We start from the raw sequence: 23,074 nt of genomic DNA, 5'->3' as shown, positions 1-23,074 counted from the left end.
TACGATCTCATTTTTGTAAAAAGTTATATATAAGTGCATAGAAAAATGTTTGGAAATGTGCACAGTAAAAGAGTAGTATTGAATATATTAGAATATGAGATTATAGCTGATTTTTTTGGTTTATTCTTTTTGCTTCTCTGGATTTTTAAATCATTCAACAATAAACAAATAATATTTGTATAATTTTTAAAAGTTACAACCTGATACTTTTCACTTTTGCGAAAGTCGGTGACATTGTAAGCAACTCTATTCTATAATTTTAAGATGTGTTTAATCAGAGAGATTAGTTAATCAAAATGCAAAGAATGGGATTTCATTAAAATACAGAAAATTAGACGGAATTTAAAACTAGATTGAAACATTCCTTCTTACTTCTTTCCTATTTTTAAGATACCTGAGAAGATTAAAAAAAAAGAAAGAAAATAGTTAAACTTTACCATAAAACAATTTTGAATAAGACATGAATTTTTTTCATATTAGAAATGGCTAAAAATAAGGGCATGCTATTTTTCAAAGTAAAATCCTCACAGGTCTGAAGTGCCACCATGTTCATATGTTCAAACTAATGTATACAGGAATCGGAATGCAAGATGAGCATAATTCAGTGTTATAATTACACTTGACAGATATACACTGTTTCTATTATTCATTGGCTCTAGTTGCACTCATCCAGAAAGACTGCAGAATACTAACTATCTACCACTCTTCTTGAGACGTCATTTGGCATTCTCATCAGTTCTCATCAGAGGAATCAAATTCAGAGATGCAGAAAACCGAATTTGATCATTTTAACACTATCCACAAAGGCAAATAAAATGAGTCATTTCCTAAGAGGCTTTAGGTCCAGCCAGCTTTCTTTTCTCAAACTCTTAACACAGATGTGTGAGTGGGTCATTACTTTAAAGAAAAACGTCTTTTAACTGGTCCCTGGGCTTTAGCTATGTTCTTTCAAGCTCCTCAAATTCTCCATGATCTTCTTTCTCTACTTGCATTTCTCTATGCTGTTTACTTTCTGGAAAAATGCCTTTATCTGATTTATTTGCCTGTCATCTTTCAGTGCAAATCAAACGCTGAACCTTCTGGAAACCTACCTCAGTGTCTTTAGGCACGGCGAAAGCTTACTCCTTTTGGTTGCCCGAGTATGTGTGGCAGAGACTGCTAACTTTTCATGAAAAGTTTATTTTCTCCTTTCTATAGTTACCCGCGAAAAGCTGCCATCCATCCAGGAGCTGCGTTTCCTAGTCTCCAGGCGTGGAGGTGGAGCCATACGACTAGCTACCCCGAAAGGAATGAGAACAAAGGAGTGTGTGTCACCTCTGGGCCAGAGTGGGTAAGAAGAGAGAATGCTTCTCCACCCTCCCTTTCTCTGTCTGCCAACTGGATTTAGAAACTCCAAAGCTCCAGGAGATAGTGGAACCACAAGACGAAAGGAGCCTTGATCTCTAAGTGACTGTGTGGAAGATCTTCATGGGACAGAAACATGCATAGTAGACTGTCATACAGCCTCTGAAACCTAGGGTTTTATTTGTTACAGCAGCTCATGTTATTCCTAAATGAGAATATGTCTACTCTTATATCTCCTATGAACTTATCACAGGTTTTTCATTTATTTATAAGACAAGAGGAAATCTTAAAAATTTTTTTTTAAAATTAAAATCTCTTAAAATTTCTTCAAAATCTTCTCCATCAGACCACTGGAATTTTGAAGGCATAAATTGTGTTGTAATGGTCTTATTCTATTTTCAACATCCAGCTCTGGATCAGAACATTACAATAGTCAGAAAATATGTAGGTTGTAATGCTATATTTGAATGAATTAGTGGAATTCTGTAGCTCATAGAATTATGATGTTTTAGAGCAAAGAGAAGCGCCTGGGTGCCACGTGGGAGCCTTTAGATTGGTACATGTGAAAGTCTGAGGCACCTCCTATACTAACCCTGTGGAACTGAGGGCCTGAAGGAAGGAGAGGCAGGACTGTGCTTAGAATATAAAGGCCAATGAAACTTGCCCTATTGGGAAGTTCGTCAAGGATGAGCTGGACCTTTGAACATGGGAAGAAATTATCTTTGTTCTTCGACGTTTCTATTTGACATTGAATGGCTTCCAGAACCCAGAACCCAGACTTTCAGCTGGCGCATGCAGCTCTGTTTTTCAGCCACACTCAAAAAACAAACAAATAACAAAGTTCTTTATGGTTAGCCACGGAATATGAGTGCCATCTATAATGTTATGTCTATAAGAAAATACATTTCAGCTTCCAAATAACCAGTTCAGAAGCTCCTAGAACACAGTCCCTTTGCATATTGGGAAGTTTCTACCTAAACTAGAAAATAAAAGCTAAAAAGGTAAAACTGAATATGATAGAGATAGAAACAAGTCTTCTTTCCCGAGAGTATTTAAGAAGAATATATTTTAGCTATGACCTTAGTCCTATATTAGATTTCATGTAAGCCCTTATGTTTCTCCTTGTGCCCTCAAAGTTCCTATTTGTTTTTTTTGCAAGGAAAGATTTGCCCTGAGCTAACATCTTTACCAATCTTCCCCCCTTTTTTTTCCCTCTCCAAAGCCCCAGTGCAAGGTTGTATATCCTAGTTGTTAGTCCTTCTACTTCTTCTACATGAGCCTCCTCCACAGCATGGGAAGTGACAGATGAATGGCATGGTTCCATGACTGAGAAACAAATCTGGGCTTGGAAGAGGAGCGTGCTGAACTCTAACCACTAGGCTATCAGGGCTGGCTATCAAAGTTCCTATTTTGACTGCTACAAAAAATTATCTTGTGGGGCCGGCCTGGTGACATAGCAGTTAAGTTCATGTGCTCCGCTTCGGGGGCCTGGGGCTTGCCAGATTGGATCCCGGGTGCTGACCTACCCACCACTTGTCAAGCCATGCTGTGGCAGGTGTCGCACATATAAAATAGAGGAAGATGGGCACAGATGTTAGCTCAGGGACAATTTTCCTCAGCAAAAATAGGAGGACTGGCAGCACATGTTAGTTCAGGGCTAATCTTCCTCAAAAAAAAAAAAAAAACTTATCTTGTAATTTGAGCAAAATGTGTCTTTAAAAAGATAACTCCCTGAACTCTTGATTTGTAAAGAACTGTTTCTGTAAGGTTTCCAGTTGATATTCAGTTAGCCATTGTTTTGTCACATGGTTTTGATTTAGGTATTTGTCTGATGATTTGTAAAAACCTAGCATGGTTGTACTTAACAGTTCTCTTTGGCCTTTTGAGATATTCTTGGTTTTGAGCTATTTCAAGTAATCTTCTCCAGTCACTATATTTAAATGAAGCTCTACTCCCTGATTTATTGTATCTTCTTCTTTTTTTAACCAGCTTTGAATTAATTGGTCCCAAGTGTCATCCTTAGTTGAATCAATTCTTCAGCATTGGTAACATGCACTAACTGATGATGGCACCAACTCTCCCTTCTTGAAGGATTTGGTTTTATAAAAATATCAAGCCTGCAGAGACACTATTAATGTCTAGAATAGCAGATGCAAGGTCTCTAACTTTATTATAAATCCATATATAATTTCTACTTTTCTCACTAATCCATGTTTTTAATATTGAGTACTACTAGCACATTCTTTCTCCCATCTCTGTCTCAGATAAGACGGAATGAATTCAAGCATCTTTAATCTCTTCTCCTCCTGGAATGCCTGTTGTCTTCCAGCTGGCCATAGGCAGGGTGATTCTAGTAATTGGTTTTTTGACACTTTAACATGCCAACTTTTTGAAGGGAAAGATTTTGTGGTCAACCACACTCAATAAATAATCTAGAAAACGTTAGAATCAGAGAAGATGAGTGAGAGGAAAACTTCCATCAGAAAAAATCTCTATGAAACTTTAGCATTTCTCTATAGCAATGACATACAACATATATTCTATGCAGATAAACACCGTGCAAAGATGCTCTTTAATGAGGGTGCCTATTATTTTCCAGGCAATTCACCGAATTAATTGTTTTGCAGAAGTTTTGTCATTTTTAGGAAAACGAAAGACTTCGGTTTTATTTATGTTTTATATTTTAAATGTAGTTGCAGTAAAAAAAAAAAATCTTTCATGTGGGCAGAATTTCAATAGGGGAGTGGTCTTCTAAAGATGCCTCTGGAGTATGGAGAAAGAAAGGCAGGACCACAAGTTCTGTAGAGAGATGACTCCTTCTGACCAACTTAAGAGGAATTCCCAACTTCTAGAAATTTCCAAATTGGCAGACATGGGTAGATCAGTGACATCTAAGGTAACATCTAAGGTAACTTCCTATCAGGAGGACATCCTACTCTAAATTCTATCCTTATAACTCTAGGGCAGCTATGCCATATGCTCAAATAACTGTCCCTTTAGTAAGACTGGCAAAGAAATCTGCGTAAATGCAATTTGACTTTGTTATTTACCAATTATTTGCATATCTTTTAACATTTAATAAATGCAGACAGCTAATATATTAAATAGCTTTAATATAGCATACATTTCATCTTTAATTTACATCTCACCTTTTTTTTATTATTATTAAAGATTTATTTTTAATTTTTTTTTCCTTTTTCTCCCCAAAGCCCCCCGGTACATAGTTGTATATTCTTCATCATGGGTCCTTCTAGTTGTGGCACGTGGGACGCTGCCTCAGCGTGGTTTGATGAGCAGTGCCACGTCCGCGCCCAGGATTCGAACCAACGAAACACTGGGCCGCCTGCAGCAGAGCGCACGAACTTAACCACTCGGCCACAGGGCCAGCCCCTACATCTCACCTTTTTTGAGTCTATATTTGAAATTGAAAATTTTAAATCAGAAGCTATAGAAATTTTTTAAAATTAAAAAAAATCACAATGGTGTTGCTATACATGTTTAAAAAATATTTTTGGACAGGTAATGTTTTTTCTTATGTATTGTAGTGACCAAGTCAGAATCATTCTTTAGATCCCAAATCTTTAATACAAATTGAGCTCATAGTTAGATTTGCAAAGTAGTAGAAACACTAAAATTCTTCCTAAATCTATGTTGATAACCTAAGTTGCCTTGGATAATTAAAAGAAAAAGTCCAGACACTGACCCCTGATTTGTATTAATAGAAACTCACAATATATATAAAAGAAAAAACACCCTAAATAATACCCCAATGACACAACAGGCCAGTCAAGTGGAATTAGACATTCCTCATGTCTACGCAAGAGAAGCTCCTTTAATATAAAAAGTTGTTCCAATTCTGAAATAGTGGAAGATAAATTGCCATTAGTTTATTTCTTCCGATTTATCAGTTTCTGTATATTGCAGAATGTTTTCTTCTGTGACTTTCTCGAGCGTTTGTCTTGCAGAACGCTGCACCTTGGAAAATGAAAGTTTTTCCTTAATACTCTTTCCTAAGATTAGCAGGACATTAGACTGCTGCCTCCACATTTTTGTGGAGATATGCCTGCTAGATGAAAATATTTTCTCCGAGTCATCTTGACATCTTAAAAAGCTCAAACTTGGTCAACATGGAAACTTATGATGAAGTATTACAATAATTTCTGGTTGCTTTTCCTGAATGTTTCCTAGCCAGTCAACATCCCCTTCAAAAATTTCCCATTGTGTCCTCTGAAATCTCTTTTAAATTGTTAAACTAAAATTAAAATGCTATGGTCACTATTTATCATCAAGTACTTCCAAAGGCTTCCTTCCTCTGATTCCAGTTTATTTTAAGGGAAATGTAACCATCAGTACTGCAACGGCTTTCCCCAGTGGCCCATATCTTGGGGCCAGCAGGGCAGCCGGGCATATCCTTCATTTCTCAGTGCTTCTTCCATTCTGTGGCACCAGAACCTTCCTTCAGCAATGCATCCTCCTGTGACAGACCCTCGCCCCATTCTTGTTTCTATCATCCTTTGAACCTGAGGACTGTAACATTTGGCTCACAGGCTCCCTGTCCACTCCGTCCATTGCCATCACCACTAGGGACATCAACAGTGATGTGGATGACCAGCCAACACTCTGGCCTCCCAGTTCCCTGACTTTCCCCACTGCCTTTTCATACAATCTAGAATCCCACTTGTATGGCCAGACTATGCTTCTTAGACCTTCTTATCATCCAAGCTGCTTTCCTGTGAAATCTTGAATTCCAAAATTTCACCACCCATGATCTGTTCTTCCCCCTTTCACTGTATTCTTTGTCATCGTTTTGCTCACCAGCCCGTCAATCATGGTAATCTTCTGCACCTAGATTTTCCGTGGTTCTGCGTTTAGGCTAACACCGCATTCATTCATTTCATTCACTCAGCAAATGCTTATTCAGCACCTACCATGTGTCAGGCACTGTTCCGGCCCTGGGGTTACAATGTACAGTGTTCCATATCCCTCGCCGCATCAGTGTAAGATGCAGCCACCCCTTTCTGATGTGTCCATGCCATCTATGACTCTGTAGGGTTCTTCCTTTGCCATCCAGAGCCTCAAATGCTCTTTCCCACTTATTTTGAAGGCTCAGCTAAAAGGATACATTCTTGAAGAAACCTTTTCTGACTCTCCAGTCAAATGTAATTATTGCCTCACCTGGGTAACCACAGTATATTGCTTGCACCTCTAATATTTATTTCATCGTACCTGAAATATTGTTTTATATACTGGTTCTCCCACTAGATTGTATGTACTGTAGGATGGGACTATGTCTAATTCTTCCTGTGCTCTCCTTTGGCACATACATAGTAGGCGCTCAATAAATAGTGGTCGAAATAATTAGAATATTTAGAATCAGTCTGAGCCTTGCCTAAAACTCTCCACTACTTGTGTCACACTTTGTACTCTAATAGAACCAAACGCTTGCAGTTTCCTGAACACCCATCATGTTCCCCATGCCTAATCTTTTGTTTATGCTTTGGTTTGCATTGTCCCTCCTCCTAGAATTCTTTCCTCCTGTGCCTTCATCTAGCCAACTTCTTTGGCTGTTCTTTATGACCCAGTTCAGGTATCATCTCATCTTCCTCTTCCCAGGATGGGTTATGTACCTCTCCACTGGATGTTTATAATACTCATGCCTATTGTTGTAATTTACTTATTGTATTTTTGATGACCATAAGCACCGTATCTGGAATCAGCTGTGTGACCTGTGTGCCCCAGTTTCCTTATGTGTAAAATGTGGATAAAACTTGTTGTTGTGAAACCTGAAAATGTTAACACCTGTAAAAGCTTTAGAACAGTGCCTGGCCATAGGAAACTTTCAATAGAAGATACGTATCCATACTGTTACTGAAGTGTTTGTCTCCCGCCCTAGGGGAGAGCGTTGGGTTCTTTTGTCTTCACCTTAGAATCTCCAGGATCTACCCCATTGCCTCTGACACAGCAGGTGTCCAGTTAAGTGGTGGCCTGATGATGGGACCAGGTCATCATCACCATTTTGGTCAGGAAAGGGATCTAAAGAGGTCTAGTTAGGGGTAACTCTTAAAAAATAAATGGATATTTCCATGGTTAGTTAATTTTTTAAAATAATATTCCTCTGTCATCTCAAAAATACTGACAAAACAATAAGAAAACAAAAACAAAAAAACCAAAAAATCACTTCTGATTTGGAAAGGGATCTACTATACTAGTCCATGGCTTATGCTCTCGTCTTTACTGTGACCTGTTCCCCTCAGTCCCTTCAGATCTTCTGATCCTGGGTCTCACTCTTCCCACCTCCTGGGGACCTCACTCCTTCAGCCAGTCCCTTTCTCTCACATATCTCCAGTCTCACCTTCTTTAGCGTATTTTTCTCTTTATTATATATGCATGCCAAGTTCCTACCATTTACAACAACAACAAGAACGATGAACAAAACCATCATCCCTTGATCTCCATATCCCTGTCCACTCACCCCAGGCACTGTGTTCCTTTTTGACAATGACGTCTACATATTAAACCTGATAGGCACATTATGTCCTTATTTTAGTGACCTCTCAACAGTGTTGAACAGTCCTTTTTGGTTCTTGAAGTTCTTTCTTCATTTCGTCCCTGGGATACCGCTGTCTTCCTACTTCCCTGCCAGTCTTCTACGAGCTAGCTTTCCTCCTTCTCTCCAGTAATGTGGTTTCCATTCTTGGACATCTTCTTTCCTCTCTCTACACATTTGTTCTGGGCAATCTCATCCATGCCAAAGGCACCAAATATTTATTTCCTGATGATTCTTTAAGTGATGGTGACTCCCAAACTGTATTTCTAACTCAGACCTCTCTGTTGGGCTCCAGAGTTGTATACATAGTATCCTCTAGATGCGTCCACTCAGATAGATGCTCCTATAACCTGCAGATGCTCAAGCTCAAAATGTAGATTGCATTTTGCCCTCAAACGCCATTCTCCTTAGTAAAATGTGCTCCACCTACAGAATCATCAAAACCGGAAACATTGGCTTCATTCTTGAAGCCACTCTTCCACTTTACTCTCACATAACGTCTTGTTAGAATCTGCGGACTCTACCTCTTAAATATCTCTCACATCTACACCCCTTCATGGCTGTCTTGCTCTCTTTCCATTCACTCTGCTGCTATCTTAGCACAGGCCCCATTGCTGCTTTTCTGGCTTTGCACCTTTTCTCTGGTGAGTGCAAACCTGATTGTGACATGCCCCCTTCTCACTGTGACTTTCAGGGTCAAGTCAAGTCAACTCCACCCCCAGCACAGAGCACATTGATGCCCTGCCCCCTGCCTACCCTTCTAGCCCTAGCTGTCCGCTCCCAAGTGCACCGGGTTCCTGGCTGTATCTGTTCCCTCTTGAGTCCTAGCTTCAGTGCCCAACACCTTCACTCACTGGTGTTCTCATCCCGTAACGTCTTCCCATCCTGATCCCTATTCTTCCCCCACCTTCTTCACCCCATTGACTCCTGCTCGTCCGTCAAGATTTAATTAAAGCGTTGCATTCCCCAGGAAGCACTCCTTGTCACTCCAGTCAGTTTTAACTATTCCTACTTGGTGCTCTCAGCCCTCTCTCTCGATGTCACTGGGAGGCAGTGTGGTATAGTGTTAACAGCAATGACTCTGGGACAAATAACAAGTGTTTGGGGTCAAACACCAGCTCTGCCACTTCCTAGCTGTGTGACCTCGGCCAGGCAACTTACTCACCCTGTGCCTCAGTTTCCTCCTTTGTAAAATAGAGCTGTTAATGGTGGTGCCCACTTCAAAGACTGGTTAGGACAATAAGTGAGATGATTTATGTAAAGTCCCTACAACGGGGTCTGAGACATAGTGAGTTTGAATAAAGCTGAGATATTTTAATTATTCTCATAACTACTGATTTACTGTCTGCTTTCCAAAACAAACAGATCTTTGAGGGAAAGAAACCATGCTTGATTTGAGTGTGTTCCCTCAGCACATAGCACAACTTCTGGGACATAACAAGTACTCAGTAAATACTCATTGAATGAATGAATACATACAGGTAACAAATAAGTGAAATATAGCCTTAAACTTTTACCTTTAAAGTGTGCTAATGAGGAAGATCACTCTAATTTTGTCACATATGCTTTTTTATTTGCACATTAAGATGTTGATGATTTCTCATTGACTAAGTGTAACTGACTTTCTGTTCTTAGGGTCAAGAATCTTCCACTTCTGACAGAAGGGCACAATGTGGTTAATTAACAGAAATGTTATTCTGGACATCACCACGTAGGTGTGAACTGTGACAAAATTCCTTGAGATACACACAGAGAAACAAAATTGGAATTCCTATCAGAAAGAGATCAGAAGGCCTAACATGTTAAAGAGGAAAAAGGTAGAGACGGTTTTAAAAAGTTTGCCTTCAGGAACTGTCTTTCCTGAGCCTCCTCTGGTAGCCAGCCATGGCTGTGAAAACCTTTAAGTTTGCAGAGTGACTAATCAGCCTAAGGAAGAAATGAGCCTGAGAGAATTCTCCATCTCTACCCAGTTCCCCATGAATCCCACAGAGAAGAGTCTCACTAGAAAAATGTGACAAGTGGGGCAGCAGCAAGCCTCAGTCATGGCCATTTTTTCTCCACCTTCTTCATGAAAGCATCACTTCTTGTTTATTTTGAAGAAGTTTTTTTTGAAATACAGAAATCTGCCTTTTTCCCCCCATAAAGCTCCATTGAACCCCCATGGAGATGTTACATAATGACAAGCATTTGATATTTCTGCCATTTGGGGGATCTTAAAAAGGTTATTTCCTGGTTAGTAGTTACTAGAAGCTCCAGAGGACTCCTGGCGGAGGCTGGGTGGGGAGTGGGGGGGGTGGGGGGAGCCCTAGATTCTCACCTGTGCCTTGAATGTCCCACATTTCTTTACCAAAAGCAAGCTATGTCACAAAACAGGGCTATAATTCACTCTCTGCCACAGAGTTTTCATACTGTGAAAAGACTGGGAAAACTTTGAAAACTTCTCAGAAGACTCTTCATAATCAGAAATAAGGGAAATTCTACTACACAAGTGCTGAGGAGAAACACCTGTTCCTCCTATATCTGGTTCAGCTTCTTTCCAACCCAGGCGTGGGTTTACAAACAAGGACAGGGCAAATCCAAGCAATTTTATAGACACCTATAGAAGTACTCAAATATAGAATTGTCAAAATTTTTTTTTTTGCCATATTTCTAAAATATAATCCAACTAACATGGAAGTCAGAAAATAGTTTGATTCAATTAATTTAACTGTGAAAAGTGAAAATCCCTTTTAAATAATTCCAACTCATAATTCAGTAAAGCGAAGATTTCTATTTATTTATTTTTTAATTCGAGGCTAGAATGTCCTCAGTCTCTCTTTCAATCAGATCTGGCTCAGTCTGATCTACAATGAGTATCCTCGGGAAGATGATAATAACAGTAACTGCTAGACACTGAAATAAGTGCTTTATGAATATCCTTATTCTACTATCACAGCAATTGCCACAAATTAGCATCCTCATTTTACAGATTAAGAAATTGAGAGTCAGAGATTAAGCAATTTACTCAATGACTTGGATTTCAACCTGAGAATGTGAATTTCAAAGTCTGTGCACTTTTTACTCTACCACTGTCTACCATTTTACAAAAAGAATCCCGAAGGATTTCAACAGAAAGACAGTTACCTGAGATCCCCCTTTTAAAAGAACACATTGCATAATTATAACTACAAAGGGAGAAAAGTACTCCATCATATATTTTTGGGAAATGGGTTTGGGACCATTCTCAGATCACACCCAGTAACATAAACACTGAGATAAAGGGCACAGTCTAGGAGGAAGACTTCTGATGTCGGGAGCAGGAACCAAGATATTGTGGAGGGACGTGGGGACACTGATTGGTTTTCCTTCCTGGTCGCTTCTGTCGTCTTGCTGATTCTGTCTTCTTCTGAATAGCCAGGAGAGCCTGGTGTTTGCAAATATTCAGCAAACCTGGAAGTCTGTGGATTGTAAATTCCTAAAGCCGAACTTATGCCCCGGGCACAAACTGGCCCTGGTAGGATGAAAACTGCGCTTCTCAGATCCAGCGAACCCCTATCTTCCACAGATGGCATCCCCCAAACCCCATGACCTCAGAAGGGTCTTTGGGATCCAAGGTAAGCTGAGCTGAGCTAGGCGGCATCTGCTCTTGCTCTGGTTCTGTTAGTTTCCATATCCTTGGCTAAGTAAAACCAGAACTTAGACCTTTAGAGGGTATGTGGATGGGGGAGCCTCTTCTGGAGAGCTGCAGACTTGAAGTTTCGTTGAATGACACCAACACTGTTGTCTATGCTGCTTCACTAACTCCTACAGATGTTTATTTTCATTATCCCTATTTGCCTTTGTGTTATTTACCCTACTCTCTTATTCTCTATTCCTGATCACTTTCCACAATGCTCTGTCTACTCTTAACCCTGTCTCCTGGGAAAAAGGAGACACACACACACACACACAAAAACTTTAAATATATGTTCTACTCCCATATTAGTAGGGCGATATATTCTCTCTCATCTTCCTGGGATAGCATTGCTTGGGAATCTGTATGAGCCTGCTTCCTTGTGAGCACTCTGAGGACAGGGACCCAGGTCTCTCTCAAGTTTGTATATTTGCCTTCTAGCACCATTCTTGAAACAAATGAAACCACTGATGTTCGAATCAAATGAAATTTCATAATCATGGCTAAGTCCAGGTTGAAGTGACAAAGAAGTGACTATTCGTGAGTTGACAAAGAGCTTATACTCACATTTCAGCTCGAGTTTGATGAAATCTGTGTTTCCCAGATTTTCCAGGAACACTCCCCGAGGGATTAATGTTTTGAAGTAGAAGGAAATATCAGCACTGGTTTCCCCTTGGAAAGTAGAGAAGTGCAGGTAGGATGATGGGTTTGGGAAAGAGGCAGCATTCCAATAATTCCCTGTGGAAATAAAAAAAAAAAACCACGGTAACTGATCATGGTAGATATCCATTTCTTGAGTTTTAATTAATTTCCATTAGCAATAGCCCTTGTTTACTTTCATCCTGCTGAACCACATTGCACCAAACCCTTACAAACGTATCTTAGACTTTCCAACAGTTACATGTGTGTGTATACATATAAAATATTTTATTAAAGATTGATAGTTGGGGTTCCTACCAAGAGCAGTCCTGGATAGAAGCTAGGGAGTAAATGCCAATAGAGGAGAAAATGGAGAGAAGCCTCTGGGGTCACTGTCTTTGGCGGGTGGCGGGTGGCTATCTTGAACTTGTGCAAATGTACTGGCAGCTTTGGTTTGCTGCAGAAAGCACCTGGTCTAGACCTAGAGGGATGGATAGCAATGGGGTCCTTGGTATTCTGCTTTCGCTTCTCGTCTACCTTTGCCTTGGAATAAGCAGTGCCTGCTTCCAGTCAGCAGCCACCCAGACTCTGGGTGCGGTGCTGCAGCAATACAACTTGGGGATGCAGAAACCCTGTGCAAGTGAGGAGCTGAGAAAAAGGAGGGATGACCGGGCCAGGCTCGTCATTTCCCCATCCCTCCTGCTCAAACCCCCAGAGGTGAGTTGCTGTAGAACAGGGCTCTCCTCCTCAACTTCTTCCTCTCTGGGCCTCCAGGTGACGCTCTGACCTGTGGGGTGTTTCAGAGGATGGGGAGTGCTGAGCTGAGCCCCGCTAAGGGCTCTCAATCAGCCTCCACCCTGAGCTCATGGAGAAGACGTGGTTGTTCCCGCCCTCACTCACCCCCACTCCCCATTGCCTGATAGTAGCCAGTGTCCCCAGGAGAAAAACAGTTCACAGGACAAAATAGAAACACCAAACTGGATGACTCACATCCCATTGGAACAGATGGACCAAGAATTTATCATGAGACCAAGAGCTGACTCTCAACTTCACCTCCAGGGGAGAAATTCCGTTTTTGTCTTTGGTGAGGAACATTGTCCCTGAGCTAACATCTGTGCCAATCTTCCTCTATTTTGTATGTGGGATGCCACCACAGCACGGCTTGATGAGCAGTGTGCAGGTCCATGCCTGGGATCCGAACCTGTGAACCTTGGGCCACCAAAGCAGTGCATGCAAACTTAACCACGACACCAACGGCTGGTCTGAGAAATTCCTTTTTAATGTTCACATTTCTGAGTACATTTACTGTCACAGCTAAGGACTAAAATACATGGGCGTGCTTTAAAACGGTTACTAAAGCCTTTATCTTTAATACTAAACCTATGTTAAAGTAACCAGATTAGACCCAAGATGGAGTCTCTCATGCTAAGCCAGGCCAGCAAGCCAAAACTTAAAGTTTCTATGCTTGACTCTCCCAGAAGGAAGACCTAGCTCAACCAATCGGCACTGGCCTGCTCAGCACAAGTTTCCTGACCAGCTCCAAAGCCTCCCTTTGCTCCATATGAGGGAAGTAACCCTCTCTAACCAATCAGCAAATGCCCAATAACTTCCTTCTTCCTGCTCACTTGGGCCTATAAAAATCTTGCAGCTTGTACAGCTCTTTGGAGCTGCTTTCTACCTGCTAGACTGGATGCTGCCCAAGGCATGAATAGCCCCAAAAAAAGCCTACTAGGTCAGTAAATTGTATGTGGAAAATTTTCTTTTAACACCTAAAATATTTGTTCTTTTAAAAACTGATTTTTGTTGTGTTTTTCTTTCGAAGAACACAACGAATCAACTAAATCCACTCTATTAGTTTCTGGATACTGTTTTTTCACTTTCTTTTATGCAAATTACACACATATGCAATATTAAGTTCAACTGCTATTCTTAAATAAAATTAACTTTGTGTCGGTACTGCTATACTTAAGCCATAATTCTAGATTAAATATATAATGTTGCTGTATTATGAGATATTGAAATACCTCCTTTTTTAAATTAACGCTATTTGTTTTTGTTCTTAGAGATATCTAGGACATAGGGATATCTAGGTGAGCGAATGGCCATATATAACCAGTAAGTCAGTGTAAAATATGTTTGTGAATTTCTTCATTAAGGTCAAAACAGTGGTGGTGGAATCTACTGTTTAAGGTGTTCCAAAAGTCTTAGTGTAGTTTTAAGTTATTTTTTTAAATTGCAATATCATAGCTTTCAGTAGGAGAAAAATAGACTAGTTTCCTCTTGGGAAGAACAATATTAAATGACATTGGTTAGAATAATACCTGATAAGAAAGAATTGTAACTATCGTTTAAGATGCTATCATCTGAGGGCTGAGTATCTTCCTGGCTCGAGATCTGCCTTCACATATAAGGAGAAGACTTCAGGCTCTCCTTCACCAGCTGGCTGAAGAGGAATGTGTTTTGAGATAAAACCTAAGTCAAACTAGAAGTTGCGATACTCTCGCCAACCAGAGTCCTAGGAGCGAATGAAGACAGTCCCCTGGGCCAGCAGGATTCAGCTCCTTCTAACTGGGTGAGAGCCCTGTAACAACCTAGGAGACAATAGGATTAAAGTCCCCAGCCAAACTTCAGCCTGAAGCAAAGCAATTCCTTCTCCTTAGGCTGTATCCCCGTGACACGAAAGTAATTAACATTTAGAAATTTCAATCCAACCAAGTGCATTCTGATTTTCTGAGGTGGTGATGTGTTAACAGAAGGGCAGTGGTCTAAATGATTCTAGCAAAAAGAAAGCTCAAGTAAAATATGTCAGTGTTTTTTGAGGTCTAGCATGGGTTATTCAGACAGAAATATCCCCAGAGAAGAGAAGGGCAGTTCAATCAGTTATTCTAGTTTGATGAAATCTCCCAATAGACCACAATCCCATTTGTTCTAATTCTATGCTCACTAAGCAACTTCAATCTAATTTGGTCTCTTGAATGGACATATTCACGGGGAAATTTTGCCGTGTACAAATGGTGGTGCGCAGGCATCCTCTTGGAAATGCTGGATTATCACATGATATATTTGGAGTTGTCACTTGTGGGCTGCCCCAAATCTCTGGATGAATTGACAAAGTTCCGATTCTTGACCCAACAGTGAGGACTCTACTCTGGACCTGACTGGTGGTGTCAGAGTCCAGGTATCTACTCAGGAGGTGCTGAAGCAGAGCCATGGAGGCACAACAGAGGAGCTTCTATTATTTTTTAAAAGTCATCCTTGAAAATGTCTATTTTAGTTATACTTTATAATGTACATCATATCTGACTACAGTCGTACAAGGATGGAATTTAGAGGTAAACATGCTTTTTGGGCTATGGGCCTAAAGGCTTCAATGAGCAGGGAACACAATAAGAAAGTTTCGATGCTGCTGCTTCAGACCGTGAAGAACTTCTATGAGGCCTGTTCTGATGAGTCTGTTGCCCAATTTCTGGGATTTTGGTTGTAACAAAATAACATGAATGCTTTTCCCAGTGTTCATTGCGCTTCATGATGCAAGGAGTGTAGCGCATTATTACTGTTTGTTTACATTGCTCCCTACTGACCGGAAGCTCCTTGAAAGCTGGGAGAAAACCAGTTCATCTCTGTAACCTTTGGCCCCAGAGCATAGTCAGTACTCAATAAATAATTATTAAGTCACTGGGTAAGTGATAGCCTGCCCCTCTCAGTTGTACCCAATTCCACTCCATATGCAAAGTCCTCATGGGACAAAACCTACTTTATAGTAACTGGGGTATTGAAGATACTAAATAAATATAAATAAAGGCTAATGTTATTTTAGTACCTACTGATAACTGGACGCTGCTTCCACTAGCACACCATTTTCCTTATCCATGACCTAATTTCTATTATTCCCTATAGACCTCATTGAAAAATGTAAGACTGATGGTCTCATAACCTTAAGGTTATTGAAATAGCTGCAATTTGCTATCAAGGTCAGTGCCATGGAGGGTGAAGTGACATTGGAGGAGAATACCAAGTTGGAAATAAGAGACTCACTGAATGGCAAGCGCTGGTGCTGCAGCAGGCGGCAGGGACCGCCAGTGTGGCCAGGCAGAAGGGGGCAAGGTTGGAAACTGAGAAGGAAAGTGTGAAGCAGAACAGAGATAAATATCTGAGACTGGAGGGCCCACTCAACAGTAACAGAATAATGAGACAGGTGAAAAGGGGCCAGGGCGCCAGCCAAGGGCCAGGGCAGCCATAGTCAAAGGCTAGGCCAAACTGGGTGACGTTGAAGGCACTGCAAAGTTGAAAACGAGTTGTTCGTTTGGGAAGCTTTTTAAATACTCTCTGGGCAAGGCCTGGGCTCTTCTTAGGTTGCAAGAGGAACCAGGGAGGTACCTCCAGCCAGTGCAGGAGAGCAGGGCTGGGGCAGCAAAGCTGGCCTTGCTGACAGTCATCATCACTTCACACCTCAGTGATTCAGGAGCAGAAAACGCAGTATCACATACTCATCCAGATTCCTTAACAGCCATTTACTTTAATCTCGTGAACAATTATTTGGTATGGGATTCTGACTTCAAAATGTCTAAGGATATTTTCTAATGGGAAGTAATTAATTTTAAGTCTAATTTTAGTTTCTAACAAAGTATTACACATTCTACAGAGTTTTAAAAGTCAAGTGGTGCTAGAAGGGATACAGCAAGATGCAATTCCCTGCTTCCCCCTCCCCATGCCAAACCCAACTTCTTAGCGACAACTCCTTCTACACTTTTAACTTTTGCTTATATCCCTGTATTTCTAAAATATACTTATGTAGATTATTTATGAATTTATGCATTTTAGAGAGTCTCTATTTGCTTTTCTGAATGCAATTATAATGATTTTCCCATGGAGTTTTAAAGGCATTTCCCCACCATCTTCAAGCTCTCAGCATTGCTATTGAGAAAGCTAATGCTTTCTGATGACTGCATCTCGTATGCAGCTGTTGGGGTTCAGGGCACGCTACCCCAAAGCACGATACCTTGGGATATTGAAAATTTCAAGCTGAAGGAATCTCCAAGGATGAGCAACACAGAGAAGACTGAGAAGAACAGGCGTGCTAGGGTGGCCCTTCTTTACTTCATTTAGTGTGTGATCTTTGTCCTATCATCTCCTTCCATGACTTTCCACTCTTCATCAAACAGAGCACAAAAACACTCAAGTTTAACCATTTCTTCATGTCTTCATTTCCTCATGAAGGCTCTCATGTCATCTAAAACTTATATTACATAAATTCATATGCTTTTCTCCTGTGACTCTGTCAGTCTAAGTTTTAGATCCAGCCAGGGGCCCTAAGAAGATTGAGGGAAACTTTTTCTCCGACATAACTTATATTTTTTTCTCTCTGGAGACTCCCAGGATCTTTTCTTTAATTCCCGTAGCTGAAACTTCATACGATTGCCTTTGTGTAGATCTTTGCCCCACATCAGGTCTGGAACTTGAATAATTTCTCCAATTCCCCTTTCTTAAACATCTACTAGTTTTAGATTTATCTTTACTTCTTTTGTTCCTTTGCATTCCTAATTTTGATCTTTTTTCTTTGTGTTCTACTTCCTTGGATAGTCCTTCAGCTTTATTTTCAACACCACTATTGTGGGGTTTTTTTTTTTTTTTGAGGAAGATTAGCCCTGAGCTAAAATCTACTGCCAATCCTCCTCTTTTTTGCTGAGGAAGACTGGCCTTGAGCTAATATCCATGCCCATCTTCCTCCACTTTCTATGTGGGATGCCACCTCAGCATGGCTTGACAAGCAGTGTATAGGTCCGCATGTGGGATCTGAACTGGCAAACCCCCGGTCTCCGAAGCAGAACGTGCAAACTAACTGCTGTGCCACTGAGCCAGCCCCATTGCTATGGTGTTTTTACTTCAGCAATCATTTTTAATTTCCAAGTATTATTTCTTGTTCTCTGATGGTTCTCTTTTGTATGGCACTCAGTTATAGAGTTTTTTAAATGTAATATCTTCTCTTATCTGAGAATATTAATTTATTTTTGAAGGTTTTCTGCATTGTCTCTGTTTCTCCTGAGATTCCCCTTGTACCCCACTGTTATTTTGGGGCTCCTTTCATGAGGTCTCTAACATTACCTTAAATGGTCAGTGAGTCTTGCCTATCCATTCACACTGAACAATGAAGTACTGGAAAGCTGACTGGACTCTCTGACTGGACTCTCTGTGGATCTGGGAGTGGTGATGGATTTGTTGATTTTTAGTCTCTACCACAATGTGGAGCGCTCCCTATCTCATTGAAGGGCCCCCAAATGTCAGTATCTGTGACGTTTTTGGTCACAGATCATTCAATTTCTTGAGAGAAGTCTCCTCCAATTTCCTCATGAGGATCATATGTGTGGCGGTCAGTGTTCTGGGAGCTGAGGGGAAGGAGGCTGATGGGTTCACATTCATGCAGATTACCATGTCTACATTCTGTCTTAATAAAGGAGTTTCACCTCCATTTTCTTTGGTGCCTAGTGTCTGGAGCATAACCCTCTCGCCTCCTGCTTGGGCGGAATAGAACAGACACTGGAGGGTTGGAGGAAGGGAACTAGGGATCTAACTGATGTTTCCACAGACTTCCAACCAGCCCTGCTGTGAGCCTCTCTCACCCTCATCCGGCCTTCTCATGACGCCAATTCCCAAACCTCTTGGAGCTCCACAGTTTGCTTCTCATCTGCCTGTCAACAGTCTGGGCTTACAGATTTTCTCGTACCATTAGTAAGGAAGCAACTGGACATGTGATATGCTGAAGTTCCCTCTGTGATGGTGGCAGTAGCAAGAGCAGGGAGCAGGGAGCAGGGAGCAGGGAGCAGGTGGAGAAGGGAGGATGGTAGGGATAATAGGAAGCGAACTCACGGGGCTGCTCTGGCCAGTCTGTCACTTGGAGAAACTGCTGAGCACTGGTCCACGTGCAGGCTCCGGAATCAGACAATCTGGCTCCATCACCCACACCCACTGAGTGACTTTGGATACATTCCTTGATCTTCCTAAATCTCAATTTCTTCATTTGTGCAATAGAATAACAATGAGACTTCTTTCAAGGGTATTGAGAATCACAGGAGATAATCCACGAAATGCATTTAGCAGAGTGCTGAGAGCAAAATAAACATTCAGCACATCTTATTAATCACTACTAAACTGATGGCGTTGGTATCATGTACAGTCACTGTCCAAGGGCTTGGCCAACGAGTGGGGGAGGATGCGAAAGGGCTTCTCTTTCTTAACCCGGTAAACAGCAAGTCAATAAATCCTGAGGCTTTTCTCCTGAGCCCACTTTAGGACAGGGGTGAATTCCTAAGGGGGAAGGAGCAAACCTCCCCCAGCTAGACTGAGAGTGAGAGCTAACCTTACAGTTCTAACATCTCCAGCCAGTTGGCTCCTCACAGACTCATATCCACGTTTGCCCTTTTGTCCATTTCTTCTCTTCTCTCATTTCTCTGCTCCCTGCTCACTGGCATTCAAAACTGTCTGCTACCTGTGTCTTCATCTCCTTACTGACTTTTAAAAAACAATTTCCATTCAAGACACACAAATGAGAGTTATCCTTAAGCCCTGGTAACATAATATATGGTTTTGTAGGGTAGCTATTGTAGGGGAGGAAGACATTTCCTCTTCCCAAATGGGGGTTTGTCTGGCTGGAGAATGAATTAAATTCACATGAGACAGAATAGCAAGAGAAAATTAAACAAAGCTTTATGAGGAACCATGGCCCGGGGCCTTTCTTCCCGAAGGAAGAAAGGGCACTGACGAAATGGGGTGCACATAGTGGTTATATACCCCCAAACAGGGTGTTTCACATGTGATTGAAATGTCCCTCCCACAATAGTCACAAGATTGCCCTGTCAGCACAGCGCTTGATGGACACAGCAGGTAGTGGTCTGCTGTCTCGGTGGGTGTAGCAGGTGGCAAGTCTATTGTTTGGAGCTGGGTGGTCACAGGTGAGCGCAGCAATCAGTTCCTAGCCTAAGGAAAGATGCTTAATCCTTAAGAAATGCCAACGTTGGGAGGGGGAGGGAAGTCAGTTACAGGAGGTTACCAGACTAGCACAATAAAATGCAGATTTAAGTCCTTGCCTTTGGTATTGATTAAGAGTTTTTAGAGAGAAGGTCATCTCCTTTCTTCTTCCTGGTACAGAGAGGGAGGCACGTTTTACAGATAGAGATTTACCTGACAAATGTAAACGTGTCCTAACAAAGGGCAAGTTCCATTCCTCAGAGCCTCCTTCCCTGTCCCAGTTTATCAAAAGCAATCAGCCTCAAATAATCCTGATGCCAAAGAGACATATCTTGGGGTGGCCAATTCCAGGTCCCCACACCATTAAATAAAAAACTGATGAAAGGAAGAATGACTGAGCAACTAAGAAAGCAGAACTACCCAAACACTATAAACAATTTCATTTGAACAAAGGTATACCAGAGACACCTCCAGAGCACCATTTCTCCCTCCTCAGAGGGGACTCAAGTAACTAGGAAAAGGTGAAGTGGCAGCGGCTGGAAGAGTTGGCATCTGGCTGACGTGGAGGAGATTGTGTGTGGGCTCTCTTGGCTGCGGTTCAGTGAGCTGTGTGGCTGCTGGTGTGGTCCAGACACCAATGGGCTTGTCCATCCTCTGCCAGATCCAGCAATTTCCTCAGAGCCACCAAACAGCCCAGCACTGGGACCACACTGAGAAGCCTATCTATAGCTTCTGCTTAGATGTCAAGCACTTTCCAATGTAAATACTAGCTTTGAGGAGACTAATTACTCTGAAAATTTTTAGTGACCTGAAGGTTAGAAATTTGAGTATTCTTTGAGTTATGTAATGAGCCTTCTATTGTTTACTACGGGCTGAGTGCTATTTACAACAATAAACCAGATGGCTTCATTTGCATGCAGATTTGAGTCTATTTGTAGAGGTACCCTTATGGGTAGAAAAAAATTACTTCCTTAATTAAACCATTTTGTACATTCAGGAAAGGTAAGAGTAGCTTTGTTCAGCTCTCAGCCTCATTTTCCAGGGCAAGCTAAACTGACAATGAAGGGCTGCCCATTAAAATGCTGCTCTTGAGTCAGCTCTTCTCTCTGCGTGTTTCATCCTCTCCAGCAAGCCTTCTCCCCTGCTACAACCCAAAGGGGCAATATTATAAACTTGTGGGAGGAGTCAACAATAGAAAGTTTTCACCCTGTGTCTCTCTGTGATTTGGTTCCTTTGGGAAAGAATGGGGATAGGGTTCCACAGAGAACAAGAAGGTGATGGTGAAACCCCGAAGGTCATGGTGCTTGGGTGCTTCCTGCACTGCTGTGAGCTCACTAATAGCCAGATTACAGGAGGACATGATAAAACTGGCTTGTTCCGAATTAGTCGTGGAAACTCATATGTTGAATCTGCTAATGCTGCGTTTAAACATAGTGGTACTTAAGAGGTAATTTTATTTTATTTTGAATGCTTGAAGCAGTTGTGTATACTTGGATATTTGGAGATGGGCACGTCTAAGTTTTCTCATAAAGCTCTTCAGGGTCTCCACATTAGATCCCTAAATTTCCTTAAACCTTCCTTATTGGGGCTATTAGCTATGCCTAATTAGTTATTCTAGTCATCCTAAGTATATTGGGGTTCAAAGTTAAAAATTAATAACGACAAGTGGAGACATGAATAACTAAGTGGGTAATGGAAACATCTGCGCTTGCTGTTCTTCACTCAAATTTCTGTCTGGGGTAAACTTCGAAGGTTTCTGTGATTGATCCCAAAGGAGGGGGGAATAGCAACCTGAGTCTCTCCCCCACCCGGTGAATAAAGCATTGGAGGAAGATCTGTTTGATTTAGCAAAAATGAAACTTTGTTGCATCTGGAGGCTGTAGAACAAATTTATATCCACTAGATGCAGGTCGAAATAAGAAATATTTAACAAGTAGCGTAGTATACAGAAGTGGCCATGTGGGGGATGACTCTGGGGATTGCTGAACTTTTAAATGCTTGTGTGTCCATCCCAGGGATAAATCTTCTGCTTTTCTTTCTTTTCCTGAGTGATTTCACTCACTCTCATGATATCAAGTACTCACCACGGGTCAATGATTCAAAAATGTATGCGCAAAGTTGGATCGTCTTTTGAGTTTAAGATTAACATATGCATTTCTTACTGGACAGCTTTACTTTGACCTACAAGTACCTCAAACTCTAAATGAATTGAAAGTGAACATGTATTTCTTCCAAATTAACTCCACTTGCAGTATTCTCCACTTTGGAGCTGTTCCCACTCTGCCTCTTAAGCCAGAAACATGGGAGTCATTCCGCAGTCTCCAGCCGGTCCCCAAGGCCTGATAACCGCACCTCCAAAATTTTCTGCAGTTACGTCCCCCGCTCTCCATTCCTTCTGCTGCCTTGGCTCAGGCTGTCATCTCTTACCTGGATGCCACACTAACTTTTGGCTCTGCTTCTGGTGTTGTTTATCTTAAATTCAGTCTCTGCAAAACCAACAGAGAAATCTATCTAAAATGCACAACTGACTGTTTCACCCTCATGAGCAAAACCCCTAATGGTTCCACGTGTCTGTGGAACGCATTGCAAGCTCCTGGACCTGGCACAGGAAGCCGAGTCCTACTTCTCCAGCCTCCTTTCTCCCTACCCCTCGCCTTAGAGTGTATGCTCAGCAACACGCAGCTGCCACGAGTTCCCACCATCCACACGCTGTGCCTGGATTCTCCCATGTCTTTATTTGCAAGGTTTCCTCTTTTTGGATTGTCCTTTTCTCCAACCATCGCTCCCCACCCTCCTAGCTCACACAGTGCATCTGGCTTGATTCCTTCGCACCCTTTAAGACTCAGTTCAGGGCCCATCTCCTCCAAAGAGCCTTCTGACCCCTCCCGAGGCGGGGTACGGTACACCTTCCCTGTGTCCCTATGACATCT

The 23,074-nt window shown here is 41.6% G+C and overlaps 1 protein-coding gene across 1 annotated transcript in view; it reads right to left on the bottom strand.

The window, feature by feature from the left end:
* The window catches only part of CNTNAP2 (contactin associated protein 2), a 1,879,249-nt gene that overhangs the window by 234,149 nt on the left and 1,622,026 nt on the right, over positions 1 to 23,074 (bottom strand). The window contains exon 16 of the mRNA XM_070265133.1: positions 12,111 to 12,281. Within this exon, the coding sequence (XP_070121234.1) occupies positions 12,111 to 12,281 (171 nt within the window). The remainder of the gene's footprint in view (positions 1 to 12,110; positions 12,282 to 23,074) is intronic.

Source organism: Equus caballus, chromosome 4, assembly GCF_041296265.1.
Source record: "Equus caballus isolate H_3958 breed thoroughbred chromosome 4, TB-T2T, whole genome shotgun sequence".
NCBI lineage: Eukaryota > Metazoa > Chordata > Mammalia > Perissodactyla > Equidae > Equus > Equus caballus.
Note: the sequence above shows the minus strand (reverse complement) of the source record. Positions and strands in the feature narration are given on the sequence as shown.